This window comes from Asterias amurensis, chromosome 1, assembly GCF_032118995.1.
Source record: "Asterias amurensis chromosome 1, ASM3211899v1".
Taxonomy (NCBI): Eukaryota; Metazoa; Echinodermata; class Asteroidea; order Forcipulatida; family Asteriidae; genus Asterias; species Asterias amurensis.
This window is the reverse complement of record NC_092648.1, coordinates 3,429,889-3,447,010: the sequence shown is the minus strand read 5'-3', so window position 1 is coordinate 3,447,010 and position 17,122 is coordinate 3,429,889. Positions and strand designations below refer to the sequence as shown.

The 17,122-nt window shown below is 38.9% G+C and overlaps 1 protein-coding gene across 2 annotated transcripts in view; it reads left to right on the top strand.

The window, feature by feature from the left end:
- Positions 1–856: 856 nt before the first annotated feature.
- LOC139942650 (WD repeat-containing protein 64-like) overlaps positions 857–17,122 on the top strand; it is a 30,114-nt gene continuing 13,848 nt past the window's right edge. For both annotated transcript variants that reach the window (XM_071939482.1, XM_071939480.1), the window contains exons 1-12: positions 857–1,537; positions 3,538–3,668; positions 7,522–7,627; positions 8,988–9,094; positions 9,832–9,864; positions 11,274–11,384; positions 11,853–12,064; positions 12,657–12,699; positions 13,465–13,562; positions 14,549–14,768; positions 15,814–15,940; positions 16,555–16,703. In XM_071939482.1, coding sequence (XP_071795583.1) covers positions 1,384–1,537; positions 3,538–3,668; positions 7,522–7,627; positions 8,988–9,094; positions 9,832–9,864; positions 11,274–11,384; positions 11,853–12,064; positions 12,657–12,699; positions 13,465–13,562; positions 14,549–14,768; positions 15,814–15,940; positions 16,555–16,703 — 1,491 coding nt within the window. In that variant the 5' untranslated portion in view covers positions 857–1,383. The remainder of the gene's footprint in view (positions 1,538–3,537; positions 3,669–7,521; positions 7,628–8,987; positions 9,095–9,831; positions 9,865–11,273; positions 11,385–11,852; positions 12,065–12,656; positions 12,700–13,464; positions 13,563–14,548; positions 14,769–15,813; positions 15,941–16,554; positions 16,704–17,122) is intronic.

Below are 17,122 nucleotides of genomic sequence, written 5' to 3'. Positions count from 1 at the left end.
CGTGTACAGTGCCTTTAAGCCAACCGGCCTCTATTCATTTTAGCTCAACTTTTATTTGTCAGCCGTTGAAATGATTTATAAATCAATATTGTTCAAATTTCTGTATATTTATTGCAGTGAAATATATGATAATAAGAGAACTGCATCAATCAAAGGGCGTAATTAGATCAGATGTTATAGATGTTCTTCCACTCAAGTTTTCTGGCGTTTCCGGTGTTTATGGTATAATAAATTTTAAGATTACACAAAAATGGTACTTGTTTCTTACTTTTTATTTCATTTAAAGTTTGCTGTCATGTCATGCACTAACTACACACAGACAAATGATATATAGAAAAAAAAACATCCTTTTTCACACCACTGAGTGTATTGTTTCGTTTTTATTGTAGTGTTCCTCTCAATTCATCTTTTATTTACCCAGTTTACCTTTTAATTTATTTAACAGCAATGTCACAACCGCGGGCATGGCTGTCACTCCATTCCTACCTTCCTACACCCAAGCCAGTTGCCTCAGGGCTGGCATTAAAGTCACACCTAATCTGTGACATACCCTATATCCCTCGAACATATCGATATATTCCCCCTCATCTTAAATCCTTCGTTAAAAGTGTCTTTCTTTGACCACGTCTCGGTCGATTTGTTATTGAATGTGTATGTAATCAGGAAAACTCAAGGGGTCGCATGCGTAAAAGTGGCAGAGCCCCCCCCCCCCCCCTTCCCTACCGCCATTACCCCCCCCCCCCCCCCCCCGCCTTTGGATGTTGGAAAGCCTCAGCAAGGGCCATGCCATTTGAATGCAAGTTATTAATTAAACTGCTGTTTAATGTACAGTGTTTGTATTAAATTTGCCGACAGTGATTATAATCAAGACATAGAATAGACACTAAGTGCTAAGTGCATTCAACTGTAGGCGTCTGTAGTCATGGGCACACGGTGTAGAAAGGTCAATGGACCGTATCTTCACACACACAACCGCGCTGTGTCGGTCGACTGTGTACTGTAAAGGCTAAGCATGCTTTGTGATAACCGGGACCGTCAACAAGTGAACATTTCTTGAACTGTTGTTTTGCTGTCATAGTATCTGGTTGAAATGAAACCATGAAATGATCGGTTACTTCAGAAAAGCTTGTTGATGTGTTGGGATTGACTGTTTACACCAGTGTCACCTAAAGTTAAACACGACTGCCATTTACTGAACACCAATGCTGAGAAACCAAAATCTGTGAAGTGTCGTCCGGCTATATTCTACCGCGCTGCTGCATACACCGCGCTGGTTTTCTGAAGTTCTCTTTTTGCCAGGATTTATTTGCTTTTGTTTGGGAATGATAATGATGGCAACAAGTGGAATTTATCAAACATGAAAGGCTGCATTCTTCAGCAATTATGGCATCTGTAGAGAAGGATTTTGGTGGACTGGGACGACCGTACACATCGCAGACGTTCACGCTAAAGTTGAAACAATTTGAGTCGTACATTGCGGAACTGACCCAGCAGGACAGCGAGGCTAGCGCAGAGGAGAGACGGCAGACACTCAACGGTAGGTCCCGCTGCTACTAGGGCTGCTCGGACCCACACACTCGCTTTGCAATACTGCCTGTCGTATCAATTTAGTTTGTTCAAATATAGGGCCAAATATAGTTGTGTGGTATACAGATGTCTATGTTATGTTTGGTCGTATTTTTTGTTACAAACTGCCATGGTCATGGTTCTCATTTAATAATGAATTGAATGTTGTTATTTGCTTGGCAAATGTTTGTTGTGAAGCATGGAGGTGTACAAATTTAATGTCTACCATTGTTTGCCGAAGATGGTTGAAGCATGGTAATTTTTCCTCCATGGATGGTTGAAGCATGCTAAGTTCAATGTTTGAAGCTTGTCCATGTTTTTTAATGTTTTTGCTGTCCTAGTCAAGTTGTACAAGGTTTTTTTTCTTCCATTAGTATCTCGCAAATTCGACAACCAATTGAGTTCAAATTTTCACAGGTTTGTTATTTTGTGCATTATGTTCAGATACACCAAGTGAGAAAACTGGTTTTGACAATAGACCAATCCATTAAGCTCCGCCCCATTGCGTATTGACCAATCACAAGCAACGAAGGTCTGACATAAGGTCCGTCATGCGTGCGCGTATCTTGGCGCATGTGGCAGAGTTATGCAGAAAGGCATTGGAGAGCCCAACGTGTTCTTGCTCACACGTGCGTCGTGGGCGGAGCCTACTGGATCGGTCTATTACCAAGTGTCCAGTATCTTTAAGACCAAGGTGACATGCTGCTGAGTGTTATTGTTTAAAACGCTAATTATTCTTGCTCAACAGAAAGTTGTTTTATTTAGCATGTTTTCAGCTAAGCAAAAACCGATTTTAATCGGTCTTAAAAGAGTGATGTATCAGTTGCAACAATGTAAACTTATTGGAAGTCGACTGGTCACATGTCTCTGCTAAGCGAGATTTGTCTTTTATTCGAAATTAGGCCTTGTGTCTGTGAACCATGAATGATTTGGAACCATGGTCGGGGGGGGGGGGGGGACTATGCCAATTGCTGCAATAATATGATGTCATTGTGGTGAATGCAACCATTCTACTGTCTGACATTATCTTCCAGTTTGCAATATGATATTGTGTGTGAATGCCTTTAGATTGTAACCCTATAGCCAGTTGCTTTATCTTCTTGTTGACAATGTTAACATGCTTCGATAAAATTAAAAACCTGTTGCTTGGACAATTGTATATTATTTTAATATTCAATATCCAGTGAATGTCCATTTAATTGAAAAAGTGTCAGCATAGCATAGCACTTAGCAGAAAGAGTTTCTAAGAAAATATCTGATTATGAATAATTGATTGTAATCAAAAGGGAATTAGTTTGAAAGATTCAATGGTATTGATTTATGCTATCACATGGTGAATGCTTCTGTACACAATACACAATTAATCCTCCTAATCATTCACTGTGGTTTTAAATGATTATAAACTATGTCAACCTACAATAACGATGTAATGAATGCATTGTTCTAAACAAAATCAACGCTCCCAAAGTTTTGAAAAAATTTATAAACAACAAAAATAATATGCCAGACTTGTGCAAGTGTCATGTGGTGAATAGGCCTGTAAATAACCCAATAGTACGTACAGCACACATGGCATGAACACAGTTCTAAGTTTATCCATGGAGGAAGCATGGCTTATCATAGAGCATGGGTTCTCTTAGTCCATATTCTGGACGTTCTAAACTAAATAACTAGTATAGTAGTGAGATGCCGCGCAATCCTCTGCATCGACGGCGGCACTGTGGTCGTCACCAGGCTCGTCATCTGTGGACTGTGTGTTGACACTGAAAGCGTAGTTGGAAAAGCTTTCTCTGTGCGTGGAGCCACAAGTATCTCTGCAAGAAAGCGGTCCACACCCTGGACTAGGGTTCTACATGGTGCCATTATGTACACAACCAATCCAGCTGAATTGTTTCATGGTTGGTCAACTTGCTTGAGGGCTTCAATTTTCACATTGCATTCAATTGAAATCTTTTGTTTTTCCATTTGTAGAGAACCTTCGCTTTGATGTTTTCTGCGATGCCATTCGTTCGTTATTTGGTCCGGATATACGCAGTCAAGACTTGAAGGCCATCTTCAGGAAGATCAGCACCAACCCTGATGCTAAGGTGGACTGGAGTGAAGTATGTTTGTAATAATAATAATAATAATGGCTTCTTATAGCGCTCAGGTCTGTCACGCAGTGACGCTCATGGCGCTTGTTACCCCTGGTCACTGGGCCTTAAATCATTTCTTAAACCATCTTAGCTCCCTGGGGAGTATACAGCCTTGTTCAACAAATGGGCTACTCAGCTAAATCAATCACAAGAACCATCTCTGCCCTCACAGGTACCAATTTACCCCTGGGTGGAGAGAAGCAACTATAGTGAAGTGTCTTGCTTAGGGACACAAGTGTCACGACCGGGATTCGAAGTAGCTTCCCTCAAAACTGAGGCAACCAGAGTAGACAATTATTACAACAGGAATTTGGTGTAAATTCAAATGAATGCCAGACATCCGCCCAAACAAAGTCACCCGTTGCCAAGGCGCCTCCCAGAAAAGGACCACCCCCTCCCTCCAGTAGCCCCTTGACTCTTTTTTCGTACATCACATACAGAATCGTTCATTTCTGCCGCTTGGTTTTTAATTTAATATCACATCTCAGAATCATTTAACTATAAAGCAAACGTATTTTCTTTTAGAAAAAAAGTAACCTACTTTATTCATTTACTATCATTTATCAACAAAAGTAACAGAACACTGGTGTAAATTTGGGACATAATTCCACAAAACCGCAGGGTTTGTACACTGTAGCTCAAGTTGTTGACCTGAACTGAATTTTTTTGACAGCCATAATATCAAAAATGAGAAAGAAGCTCTTGGTCTACAAATTTCGTTAAAACGAACAACAAACACTATATGGATTTGTCTTGTTTATAGTGTGTGTATACTTTGTCTAGTCTGATGAAAATCTTTTAATTCTCTTGAGTTACATGTATCAAAGTCAACATTTGAACACACTTCGTTTTTATTTAAGACACTGGACACCTTTGGTAATTGTCAAAGACCAGTCTTCTCACTTGGTGTATCTCAACTTGAAAATTTGAACTCAATTGGTCTTCGAAGTTGCAAGATAATTAATAATGGAAGAAAAAACACCCTTGTCACACGAAGTTGTGTGCTATCAGATGCTTGAATTCGAGACCTAAAAATAAATTCTGAGTTTTCGAAATCAAATTCATTGAATATTTTAGTGTGTGTGAAATAACTTCTTTCTCGAAAACGATGTTACTTCAGAGGGAGCCCTTTCTCACAATGTTTTATACTATCAACATGATCGCTAACAAGTAAGTTTTTATGCTAACAATTATTTTGAGCAATTACCAATAGTATCAAGTGCCTTTAAGGATACTAGCTACACAGAAATTAGGCATACTCGGTTGAGAAACACAAGATCACCAGACTTGTGTCTGAAGCTTACTGGCCTGGTGCAAACCACTGGCCCCAAAACCTAGGCTCCAGTTCCAAGTGTAAAAGTTACTCCACAAAATGGCGGGTTGACCTAGACTTGATGACAAGTCGTTAGGCGCTGCCTATTTGTTACTAACACACATTCATGCAACAGTCACAGTGCGATTATACAAGTATGCAACTGTCGTAGGTAGCTATACAGCACTATAACTACACCGCGCTTAACAATTACCGTCTTGACCTCAAGACTAGGGTTGACCTTGCATACTGTATGTTCCACTGGGTTATAATGTATTTCATGAGTCAAATTTATGGGTTTTTTTAATCACTACTCTTGCTCACTAATTAAATTACAACACACTGCAGGTATTTTGTGTGTGTTCAAACAACTCTTGAAAAGGATAAGATGCAAATCAAAAAAGTGAGCATTTTGAGAGATTTGAAGGCAATGAGCCCCTTTAAGCTAAAGATAGCCAAAATCCAGACAAAGAAATCGAGGACAAAAATTTGATTGATTGAAACTTTAAAAAAAAAAGTTTTCAATACTTCAATACTAATATCTCTTCTGAGATTACGCTTTGTTTGGTCAGTGTATTTGGGTACACAGCAAATCTCCAGTGCTGTTTGATTAGTTTACCCATAGAGCAAGGACCCTTGTAATCTCTAATCCCAACAATAGGATGCCCAGCAACCACTTGCTGCATGCTAGTTATGCAGCCTCTCTGAAAGGAAGCCAGTTTAGCAGCCATATGCGGCCTTTCTAAAAGGAAGCCTCGCTACTGCATGCCAGCCTTAGGACCCCATCCCCCCCCCCCCCCTCATGCCGAATATTTATCTTGATGGTTTTATGTCTACACTAAAGAATAGCGAGTAATTCGCTTCTGTTTGCCTTCGTTTTAACTTTTTTTTTCTTTCAAGCTTATTGATTAAAGTTATTTTGGGACTGAGATGAGTTTATAAAAAGCGCCGTCCAGATCGGGTTGGAGCGGTAGAAAATGACGGCCACTGCTTGAGAAAAAAGAAGAAAGAAAAAAATCTGTGAATAAATGCATACACTGTAGAAAGCAGATATTGCCACAAGACAAACAATAATTCAAAAGTTGAGAAGTTTTGATGAGGGCATGAGGGTCTTCTTTTTTCTTTCTTTTAGGGGCAAGGGAACACTACAGAATCTTAAAGCGACCATTCTGTTTTGAGTAACATTTATCTCATAAAGATTTAACACTCTAGATTTGTGCCAGAATTAGACATCAACATTTTGCAGATATTATGGATGAGGGCTATTTGTTTGATCCCTTTCCTGCATTTATACTCCCTCTTCTTTTGTCTAATTTAGTGAAACCAATAGTACACTTAGCAAAAATCTTATTCTTAAAGACAGTGGACACTATTGGTAATTGTCAAAAGACCAGTCTTCTTACTTGGTGTATCTCAACATATGCATAAAATAACAAACCTGTGAAAATTTGAGCTCAATCGGTCGTAGAATTTGCGAGATAATAATGCAAGAAAAAACACCCTTGTCACACAAACTTGTGTGCTTTCTGATGCTTGATTTCAAGACCTCAAATTCTAAACTTGAGGTCTCAAAATCAAATTTGTGGAAAATTACTTCTTTCTCAAAAACTATGTCACTTCAGAGGGAGCTGTTTCTCACAATGTTTTATACCATCAACCTCTCCACATTACTCGTAATCAAGAAAGGTTTTATGATAATAATTATTTTGAGTAATTACCAATAGTGTCCACTGCCTTTAAGCCTTCATGAGCACAATCCTGAGTTTTGCCCATGTTCACCCTCAATACCCAAGCTTACATTAATCGGAAAGAGGAGAAAGCCTAGTGTATCTCATCTTTCTAATAATAAGGTTGCTATTGTATTATGCAATCCTCTGAAAAAGGAGTGGAAAGATTTGAAATACCAAACAATGTATGGAGCACCATCATAAAGTATTTGAAAAACCAGATTGCTGATCAGAAAGGTCAAAACCAGACTGTATTTACATCATAGAGTTATATAAGAACTAGAGGGCGCACTGAAGATGCTTGCACAAATAAGACGGGACCGCAAGGAGACACGGGCGCCATTCTGTAAGCGCGTTGAATATGAAGTACACGTTGGAGTTTGTGTTTATTGAACACTATGCGATGCTGTTTTTTTCAGCTTACAAAATGGCCGCACAACCACATGCTGTCAATGCTGTTTTGTCAACTTAGAGAATGGCTGCATAGGCCAGTGCGCCCTCTAGTTCTATAACTCTATGTATCATTAAACAATGTATTAGACACTTGTGTATTATGTGCAAGGAAACAGTAAGTAATCTGTATTTGTTGCTCTAAAATTAAAAAAAATATGGTGACTGTTGCATTTATAAAATTGGTCGAGCTGTAAATTTGAATATTGGGCTTTACATTTGAGTGGCCAAACAGTGCGGTCACCAGTGGATGTCAAATCAATTTGGTATCGAGAGTGTTTTCATATTTAACTGTTGTAATGGATGCATTTGTTTTGTTTTGTCTTGGCAGCTATTTGGTTATTTTCAGTCAGAAGACGAGGAACCAGACCAGATCCTAAGTGAAGACATCAGTGTCTTCACTGTATCCAAGAAACACCGCATTGGAGAGGCTGCAGGTACGTTAAGAAGAGCACTTTCTCAGTATTTATTGTCTTTATTTTTTATTGTTAGAACCCTTCTTACCTGTCACTGATTCCAAGAAAATTGTGTAGGTCCAGACCAGTTAAAGGCAGTGGGCACTATTGGTAATTGTCAAAGACTAGCCTTCATAGTTGGTGTATCGCAACATAAGTGCATTTAAATTAACAAACCTGTGAAAATTTGAGCTCAGTCGGTCATCGAACTTGCGAGAAGTGAATGAAAGAAAAAACCACCCTTGTCACACGAAGGTGTATGCCTTTAAATGGTTGATTTCGAGACCTCAAGTTCTAAATCTGAGGTCTTGAAATCAAATTTGTGGAAAATTACTTTTTTCTCGAAAACTATGGCACTTCAGATTACTTGTCACCAAGAAAGGTTTTATGCTAATAATTATTTTGAGTAATTACCAGTAGTCATGGTAGTGTCCACTGCCTTTAAGCTTTGTCCGTCAGCTTTTTCACTAGTCCATGCTTCGTATTGAAAAGGGATGCTTTTCAACACTGTACTACAAAGTAGGCCTAGTAACTAGCCAGGTGGACCTTTGGAGTAAATTTTGGTCCTCAGGTGTTTAAACTGGTGTTCATTAATACCTCAGACAGTTTCGCTATTCCTATTGGTGGAGAGCGCGTCACGTGGGGGTGTTTAAACGGTTGATAATGACCAGCTGGAGCTCTGTTTATAACCGGCTGTTTTCGGATACTACTAGTCTTGCTAGTCTTGGTGCAAGACATTTCTTGTTACGGGCAATGTGGGCGCTGTCGGTGAGTTGGCCGGGCTGTGTGTGACAGGAAAAAGAGAATGTCTTGCACCAAGACTAAATGGCACGAACGGATCCGGAAACTGTTGTCTCGACAATAACAACGAAACACACGGACGTACAGAGCTCAAGCACGTCAGAAACGTATAAGTTTTACAGAGTTTCTTACTTTATTACGCCTTTTAACCAAAAAGGCATTTATGATTTAAAAGGCATATAATGGGAATAAAAGAGCAGGGTTGTTGCCGTGTGATAAAGGCCCTTGCTTCGGCTCAAGCCTTTATCACACGGCAACGACCCTGCCGGTTTTAAACGGCCGTTTAAGAACTTGTCGCTGCCCTGTTACTCCCTTATTAATTGGCCAGAGGACCACTGTAAAAGAAGAAGCTTCCTTTGCAAGTCTTTTGCGCACTTGGCACCAGTTTTGTAAAATTTCTGGTCCTTTTGGAGCCGTTTCTTTTTAACAGAAATTGAGGAGATAGTAATATGATAGCATTTACTCTTCACTGAAGACTTTTGAAGGATAATTTTTCACTTTTTAAAAATGTTCACTGCTTTTGTCGAAAACCTCTCTTCAGGTGACAAGAAGCGACGAGATGTAATTAGTGCAGTTACTCATAATCCTAACATTGATATCTACATATCCGCTTCACAAAAAGGTGCTATATCAGTCTGGAATAGTAAGGTAAGAACTACTATAAGAATATTAATTTTGGTTTTTACCCGCATACATGTACACCGATGTGTGTTAGCACTGTAAACTCAGTACTTTACCGAGTTTTGTAAGAAAAATCACAGGCATAGTTTTATTTCTCGGTTAGGATTCGAACCCACGACCTTTGCAATTCTAGAGCAGGGCAGGTCAGGCCTATATACGTTTTTGTTTTATTTTGTGTCAAATACCTTGCCTAAACCAAACCTCAAACCTTTGTAAATGTTCTCATACTCAAAAAGTAGATGTTTTATATTAGTGTATATTATTTCTGCAGTCCTGTATACTTCGTTTTTGAAAGGGCAAGGTCGCCACAATGCTTTTTTCTTCTTGGTAAAGGGCACCCTTTTAGGAAATTGTAAATTTCTACTGGAGCATTTTAAGGGCACCAAGGCAATGACCAGGGGGCATGGAAGCAATCACATACTTAGTGCATGAAATGGACCCAGTTGAAATCAACATATCAGGCCTCCTGATTTCTGTACATACTCTAAAGCTGTGTTACTTTGTCTATAAAAATATAATGCCTCAAATCCTATATATAAAAATAGTGTTTTTAACTAAATGATTGTTCTATTCTTAAATGTGCCAGTGGAAACAATTTTTTTGTCAAAATTTTTTGATGTAGTTTTTTTGTCAGAGAGTACATGTACCTAGATTTGGCATGAAGCATTCTCATTTAATTGAGTTCTTGTTGTTTCTTTGTACAGAGTCTAAGACTTCAAGCTTGCTGTGATGTCAACGTAAGTTCAAATCTTATGAAAACTTCCTTTTCACTGAAGTTAGAATTGATGTTCTCTAGCTATACTTTTTTCTAGAAGTAAGCTTTTTACTGTTAAAGACAGTAGACACTATTGGTAATTACTCAAAATAATTATCATCATGAAACCTTTCTTGATTACAAGTAATGGGGAGAGGTTGATAGTATAAAACATTGTGAGAAACAGCTCCCTCTGAAGTGACGTAGTTTTCGAGAAAGAAGTAATTTTTCACGAATTTGATTTCGAGACCTCAAGTTTAGAACTTGAGGTCTCGAAATCAACCATCTAAACGCACACAACTTCGTGTGACAAGGGTGTTTTTTCTTTCATTATTATCTCGCAAACTTGACGACCGATTGAGCTCAAATTTTCACAGGTTTGTTATTTTATGCATATGTTGCGATACACCAAGTGAGAAGACTGGTCTTTGACAATTACCAATAGTGTCCACTGCCTTTAATAACATACAATGTAAACATTCTGAAACAAACCCTATTTCTGACTAATTTCCTGATTTGGTTTCCTGAAGATAACAGAGCCGAAAACACAACAAGATTAGCAATGATTATACCAAGCCTGCAACTTCATATTTCAGAGGTCAAGACTATTTTCATTTTGCAAAGATTATTTTCATTTTGCAAAGCTTTTGTTACCCCCAGATTATGCAAATAAGCTGTAAGGTTAAACTTGAGGTTCATTGCTCCTTATGTTGGGGTATCCCCTCTGGGTCAAAAGTGCGCATAATAAATAATTAATATTGACCCCTTACAACCATGGCCAATTGGGTCCTGGCACCAAGCCCTTCATGAATATTTACACCAAGTTAAAAAGAACTTGAACAAATTTAAATGCAGTATCTCTGAAGGGCCTGAATGAATATTCATATAACATCCAAGCATTTGCATTTTTCTGTGACAGATTCTAGAATCTTAATAGGGCACCAAGGCCAAGACACTGGGGCAACACGTGATCTCCATGTAATAAACCCTTCCCATGAAATACGTAAATTTCACATAGCGCGTGCGCACTAACGTTTTGGTTGGCAAAATGAGAGAACATCGCGCTGTTTTGTACACAGCTATAGGGTGCGTGTAGCAGACGCGATTGCGCGTCTGCTTAGTGCACAATTCTATGGCGTTTGCCAACCAACAGGGTCTGTACACATGCGTGAATGTGATTAGCATATTTCATGGGAAGGGTCCATTCCAGGCCTGTTAAAGCCATGTGACCCTTTCGGTAAACAGTATTTTCAAAAGGCCCACACTTCGTGTACCGAAAGGGTCCAATGGCTTTAAACTGAAATCAATGGTCTCTAAAGGTTTGAGAAAGCTGGTCACTAATTTCCTTTTTGATGAAATTAATTGTATTTTTCCTTAAATTTGTCTGATCAGGAAACATCCTGGGTTACTGGTATTGACTATTTACCTAGCCTGAGACGAGTGGCTGCTGCAACTGAGCGTAGTATATGCATATGGGATCACAGGGCTAAAGGCAAGAACCAGGTTAGTGTTCAAAAGCTAGCTTGATGAAAAGTCAAGTTTCTATTTGTGTTGACTTCTTTTTTTCATGTTGTCTCCTTTGATATTGTACACAAAAGCAAGGTGTCCTTAATTGATTGAGTAAACAAATGTTAGCGTACTTTTCAAAATGAGCAGTGTGTTTTGGTGGGTATAAATGCTTCTTTCTTGACTGAAATGTTTCTCTGATGATCGATACTGGGCCCAATTTCATAGTGCTGAGTTAAGCACAAAAAGTTGCTAAGCACATCAAAATTATGCTTACAGGAATAAGATCACCAGCCAAACTCCCAAATCCCACGTACAATTTGTGACTGGTATCCTGCTTATTTTTGCTAAGCAGAAACATGTTAAGCACAATTCTCTGCTTAAGCAGCTCGATGAAATTGAGCCCTGGTATGGCTTTGGTTATTACTTCGTATGTAATATTCACCTGTGTTTATCCTATCTCAGAGTATCTTCAGCATCAAGCCGACCGATAACTCAGTACAGTGTATGACCTATGTCCCATACAACACCTCCATCCATGAAGACAGTATACTGTTTGGTGACGATCTCGGTTACGTCAATCTGCTTAGGATAGCCGCTAAGGACCTCAACACTAAGCATGCTAAGGTGGACAAGAGGAATGGAAACTTGGTTATTGAGCCAGCCACGCTTAGCTAGTAAGTCAACTCTTAAAGGAACATTACAGAATTGGTTTTGCTAGCAAAACAGTTGCTGGCAGTGTAAGCACTTTATGTAATCCACCATATACATAAACTAACAAACCTGTAGAAATTTGATATCTATCACCCATCTGGGTCACGAGAGAATAGTGAAAAACCGATTACAAATTTTACATTGCCAAAACAAAAATGAATCAAACGCTCACTGAGCGATAAACTCCAAATGCGAACTTAGATTATTTGTTTCTCATCAAATATGAAATTTCAGACAGAAATATTTCAAGGGATGTTTTCTACTATCATCATCGTTAGACCGTGTAAGTTTTATGTAAATCTGTGATCTGCACGATTTTTGTTTCTTACCAATTCGGTAACGTTCCTTTAACTTAGAGGAATAGTGATGAAGTTTTTGGCCTTGATGGATGTCCCTTCATCAAATTGTACCAATGCAAGTGCCCTTTGCAAATTCAATATTCTTGAATGATTTCCTCTGTAAACGATCAGCTTTTGTTGAAAGAAAACGAACAATTTGTAGATTATAGTTTATTGGGACATCTGAGAAACAATTTTTGTTTAATTATTTCCACAGCCCGATACAGAAGAGGAAGCTTCATGATGACTGGGTCTTAAAGGTAACTTTTCTATTTTGTTTTTTTCTTTGACAGTTTCTTCGATACTTTTTACCTTGAGTGTTTGGGTGAAGAATATTTCTTTCAAACTGAAAGACTCTTTTAGGACATTGATTAGTAGCATAGTATGACTCAATTTTGAGTCTTATTTGCACAGTTTTATAGAGCTGTTCAAGCAGAAGCAGACAATACTATATAGAAAGGTTTGCGGTAACACCATGTAATGACTATCTCTAAATGAAGTTGCGGTGGTTCTGAAAAGAACCAATGGTTTCAACTTGACCTATGCTCTGATCATCTTCTGGAGAAAGCTGGACAATACTGGTTACAAAACTGTTTAATGAGCAGAAGGAAGCAGGACACCAGTTGCAAATGGTAGATGTGACTTTGTATTTTGAATTTTATTCTAATTCTAGTAAGCAATACTGTTTTGTGCTTAGCTAATTTGTGTGCTTAAGCAGCTCTGTAACATTGGGCCCACCCCCCAGACTTCATTTCAATTAGATTGGTAACTTTATTATAGTAAGCAATATAACATTGGGCCCACCACCGGACTTGATTTCAATAAGATTGGTAACCTTATTATAGTAAGCAATATTGTTTTGTGCTTAGCAAATGTTTTTGCTTAAGCATCTATACTTTTTTATTAAGCTGCACCTTGATAGCAAACTCATTTTCATTTAAGAACTTAAACACAAAGTTTGTAATTTTTTGTTTTCCCCCCCCCCCCTTTTGGCTTGCTGACTTATTGTGACCTTTCACCCTTAGGTCAAATATCTGGCTGATCTTCGTTGTTTTGCTTCATGCTCACCAAGCAGCTCAACGTCATTTGTCCTAGAATCCATCGACAGATTAAGCGACTCAATGTAAGTTCTCAAGGGTGGAGTCGTTTTCCTCTTTATTTCATTTAATTTAATTTCAATCACTTCATTTATTAATTCTGCAGGAATGAGATTGTTCAGACTTTTGGCTGAATTCAGACTTTTTATCTCGGCCTGGTGAAGAAAATCAGACATTATTTTTTCCCTCAATTAAAGAAATCCTGCTCATTAGTCAACTTCTCTAGTGCTTTGGATAATGTTCCCAAAAGCCCCTTTGAATCTATAACTCCAGGGGTTACCAAACGGTAGAAAACACATTATTTCAACACACCTTTGAATTTTATTTCCAAGTTTCAGAATTTTTTGTGAGTAATGACTCTCACCCCTGATTCTGGTTCTGAAGCAAATGACTCTCATAAAGGCAAACTTAATCACCGTACTAGCCAACAGCCCAATGGAAGAGGACAAGGGGGGAACTTTCAGTTTTAGATGTGGGAGGAAAACCTCACAGAGTTATTCAAGGGGAAAAAACCCACAGTCAGGTAGGGACTGAAAACCCAATCCACTGGGACTAGTTTTACTTTCACCTCAGAATTCTTATGAAGTTCCTATTCCAGGGGTGGATTTCACAAAGAGTTAGGACTAGTCTTATCTCGAGTTAGGACCAGTTACTCGTCCTAACTTAGGACTATCCATGCAATTTGTATATCTCCTAGGACTAGTCCTAACTCTTTGTGAAATCGACCCCTGGTCTTGATACTTTTGGATACTTGTTATTAAAAGAATTAATTATTATAAGATCTAATAGATGTTAAATTTTAATCGGGGCAATCTCGGTAATCTAGTTGGTAAGACACTGCTTTAGAATTGCAAGAGTCGTGGGTTCAAATCCCACCCGAGTAATATGCCTGTGATATTTGTTCACAGGACTCGGGGAAATTACGGAGTATACAGTTCTAACACACATCGGTGTATCGGTAAAAACCAAAACTAATATTATAAGGTCATTCCATTTGTTTTCATGTTCACAGCCCTTGTAAGTCCTTGAGTATACCAAAAGGTGTCAATTGTTTTGCTTTCTGCGCCCACGCCAACGTGATCGCAACGGGAGGCAACGATAAGATCATTCGTATCTGGCATCCACATATATTCTCCAGACCCACCGGCAAGATGATCGGACACTTGTTTACCATCATTGACGTTGCTGTCAATGAGAAAGATCAACATGTCGTCAGCTTATCCACAGCAAGGGTGAGTTGATCCTCTTGGTTTTAGTGGATATTATGTCAAAACTATGGTGGCCCTGAAGGGACATCGCATATCGCAAACGTGTGGATTCAAAGGTATGCAACATGGTATGCAATAAAATTCACGACATCGCAAATAATATTCGCAGACGTGTGCGCACATATTCGCGATTTGTTTCACGACATTGCATACGTGTGCGCACATATTCGCGAATTGTTTCACGACATTGCATACGTGTGCGCACATATTCGCGAATTGTTTCACGACATTGCATACGTGTGCGCACATATTCGCGATTTGTTTCACGACATTGTATACGTGTGCGCATATATTCGCGATTTGTTTCACGACATTGCATACGTGTGCGCACACGTTTGCGTTATGCGATGTCCCTTCGGGGCCACCATACAAAACCAATTTGGGATGAACAGCCAGAGTGTAGACTGTGGGGGAGATGAGCTTTGCTGAATGAGTTGACAACTTAAAGTGTATGTCAAGGGGTGTCCTGCTTCAGCATGCCCATGTGGGCTCCAAGGGAATCTACACGGAAGCGGAAAGCTCTGTGTTATGGATGGATGCAGTGCAGTGTCCTGCTAGCTTGAGACCGCAAACATTTTGTTTTCTACTTATCTAATTTGATTCAATCCGTATTTAACCAAGGTGACCCATCAAGCAAAACTGATCATTTGAAGATAAAAATTTAGAATAACTTTGTTTTTTTTAATAAAAAATAAAGATTAGACCCAAAACAAAAGCCCAATAACACAAACAAACAAAACAAAAATGTCATGTCAATTTTCCTTTTGTATTTACTTCACATCTCTATTAACTTTTACTTCTCTTTTGTTTTCTTCTCAAAGCGCATAGGGACTTCTCTGTGATTGTGATATGCGCTCTACAAAAAAGGTTCATTATTATTATTATGGAGGAAATACAATAAGGCTTCGGCAGTAAAGGGCACAAATGGAACAGTTTAAAACTTGTTTGTTGAAAATGTTCAGACATTAAGGCAATGGTGTTCACTTTGGTCCATTGTATTTTTGATTAGGTATTCCGTGTGTGGGACATCCACACCCTGACTAGTTTACAGGTCTTCACTGATAATGAAGAACGACCAGGTGAGAAGAGGATCCACTGTATGGTGTATGATGAGAGACATGAACGACTCATTACAGGTATAAACATATTCAATAATAATACTAATAATGGTGTCTTCTATAGCCCCACCATATGTTGTGTAGTTATGGTTTGCACAAAGGTTGTATTGCAGCTAATAGTTATAGCTCTTCTGACTGGCACCCCCAAACAAAGATATTGGCTCACAAGCCTTTTTGAGTTATGGGGGACACAATGCTACAACACTGTAAAGTTGTGGTAAATTTGTGCGTATTGACCATAAAAATAGAACATATTATGTTATTCAGTGAAGTGTGCATTTTAGGCGATGCGGCGTTTACATGTTAACCTAATGACTACCAACATGGTGAGCGTAGCATCAGTCGCGGTGTGTGACACAAGTGTATAACTTCCGCCATACCACAAAAAGGCTTCTAGGGAGACCGCCAACAAAGGGCTGATTAGCTCAGTTGGTATAGTGCCAAGACGTTAATCTTGAGGTTGTTGGTTCAAATCCAACTCCAGTCAATTTGTCTTTGTTCAAACCCCAAATATTAATTTTAAAACTTACCCAGTCCTTTTTCCTTGTGATTTATTCACTTGATATATGTTATCTTATTGCCACACAGAAAGCAAAAAGTTCATTCTGTGTTAACGTTTCTTACTCCTGAAGGTTCAAGCGTTCTGGATTTATGGCCATTAACCAGGACGGTACAGGACACCATGCAAGTACCTCACACTCATGATAGACCTATAGCACAAGTCCTCTTCAATCTAGAACTCAACCAAGTGGTGACAGTGTGTACAGAATCTATCATCAAGGTAAGAAATGGATAAATCAGTTCTAGTTTATTTATTAGCCACCGGGCAATCTCGGTAGTCTAGTTGGTATTGCACTGCTCTAGAGTTGGAAAGGTCGTGGGTTGGAATCCCACTCGAGTAATATGCCTGCGATTTTTTTTCACAGAACTCGGGTAAGTACTGAGTATACAGTGCTGACACACATAGGTGTATATTGGTATTAAAGAACAAAAATTAACCACTCACAGTCCAACGACTCGCAGTTGAGTTGTTAAAAAAATCGCCTATACTTGACTGATTTGGGCTATCAATCTAAATTAACTGCCACCAGGGACACGTTGTCACCTACCAATGGAGATGAAAGATAGCGCCACAACAGCCCAGGGCTGTACACTTCCTTGGAGCTCAGAAAGATTGCTACATATTGCTTCACAAATTAA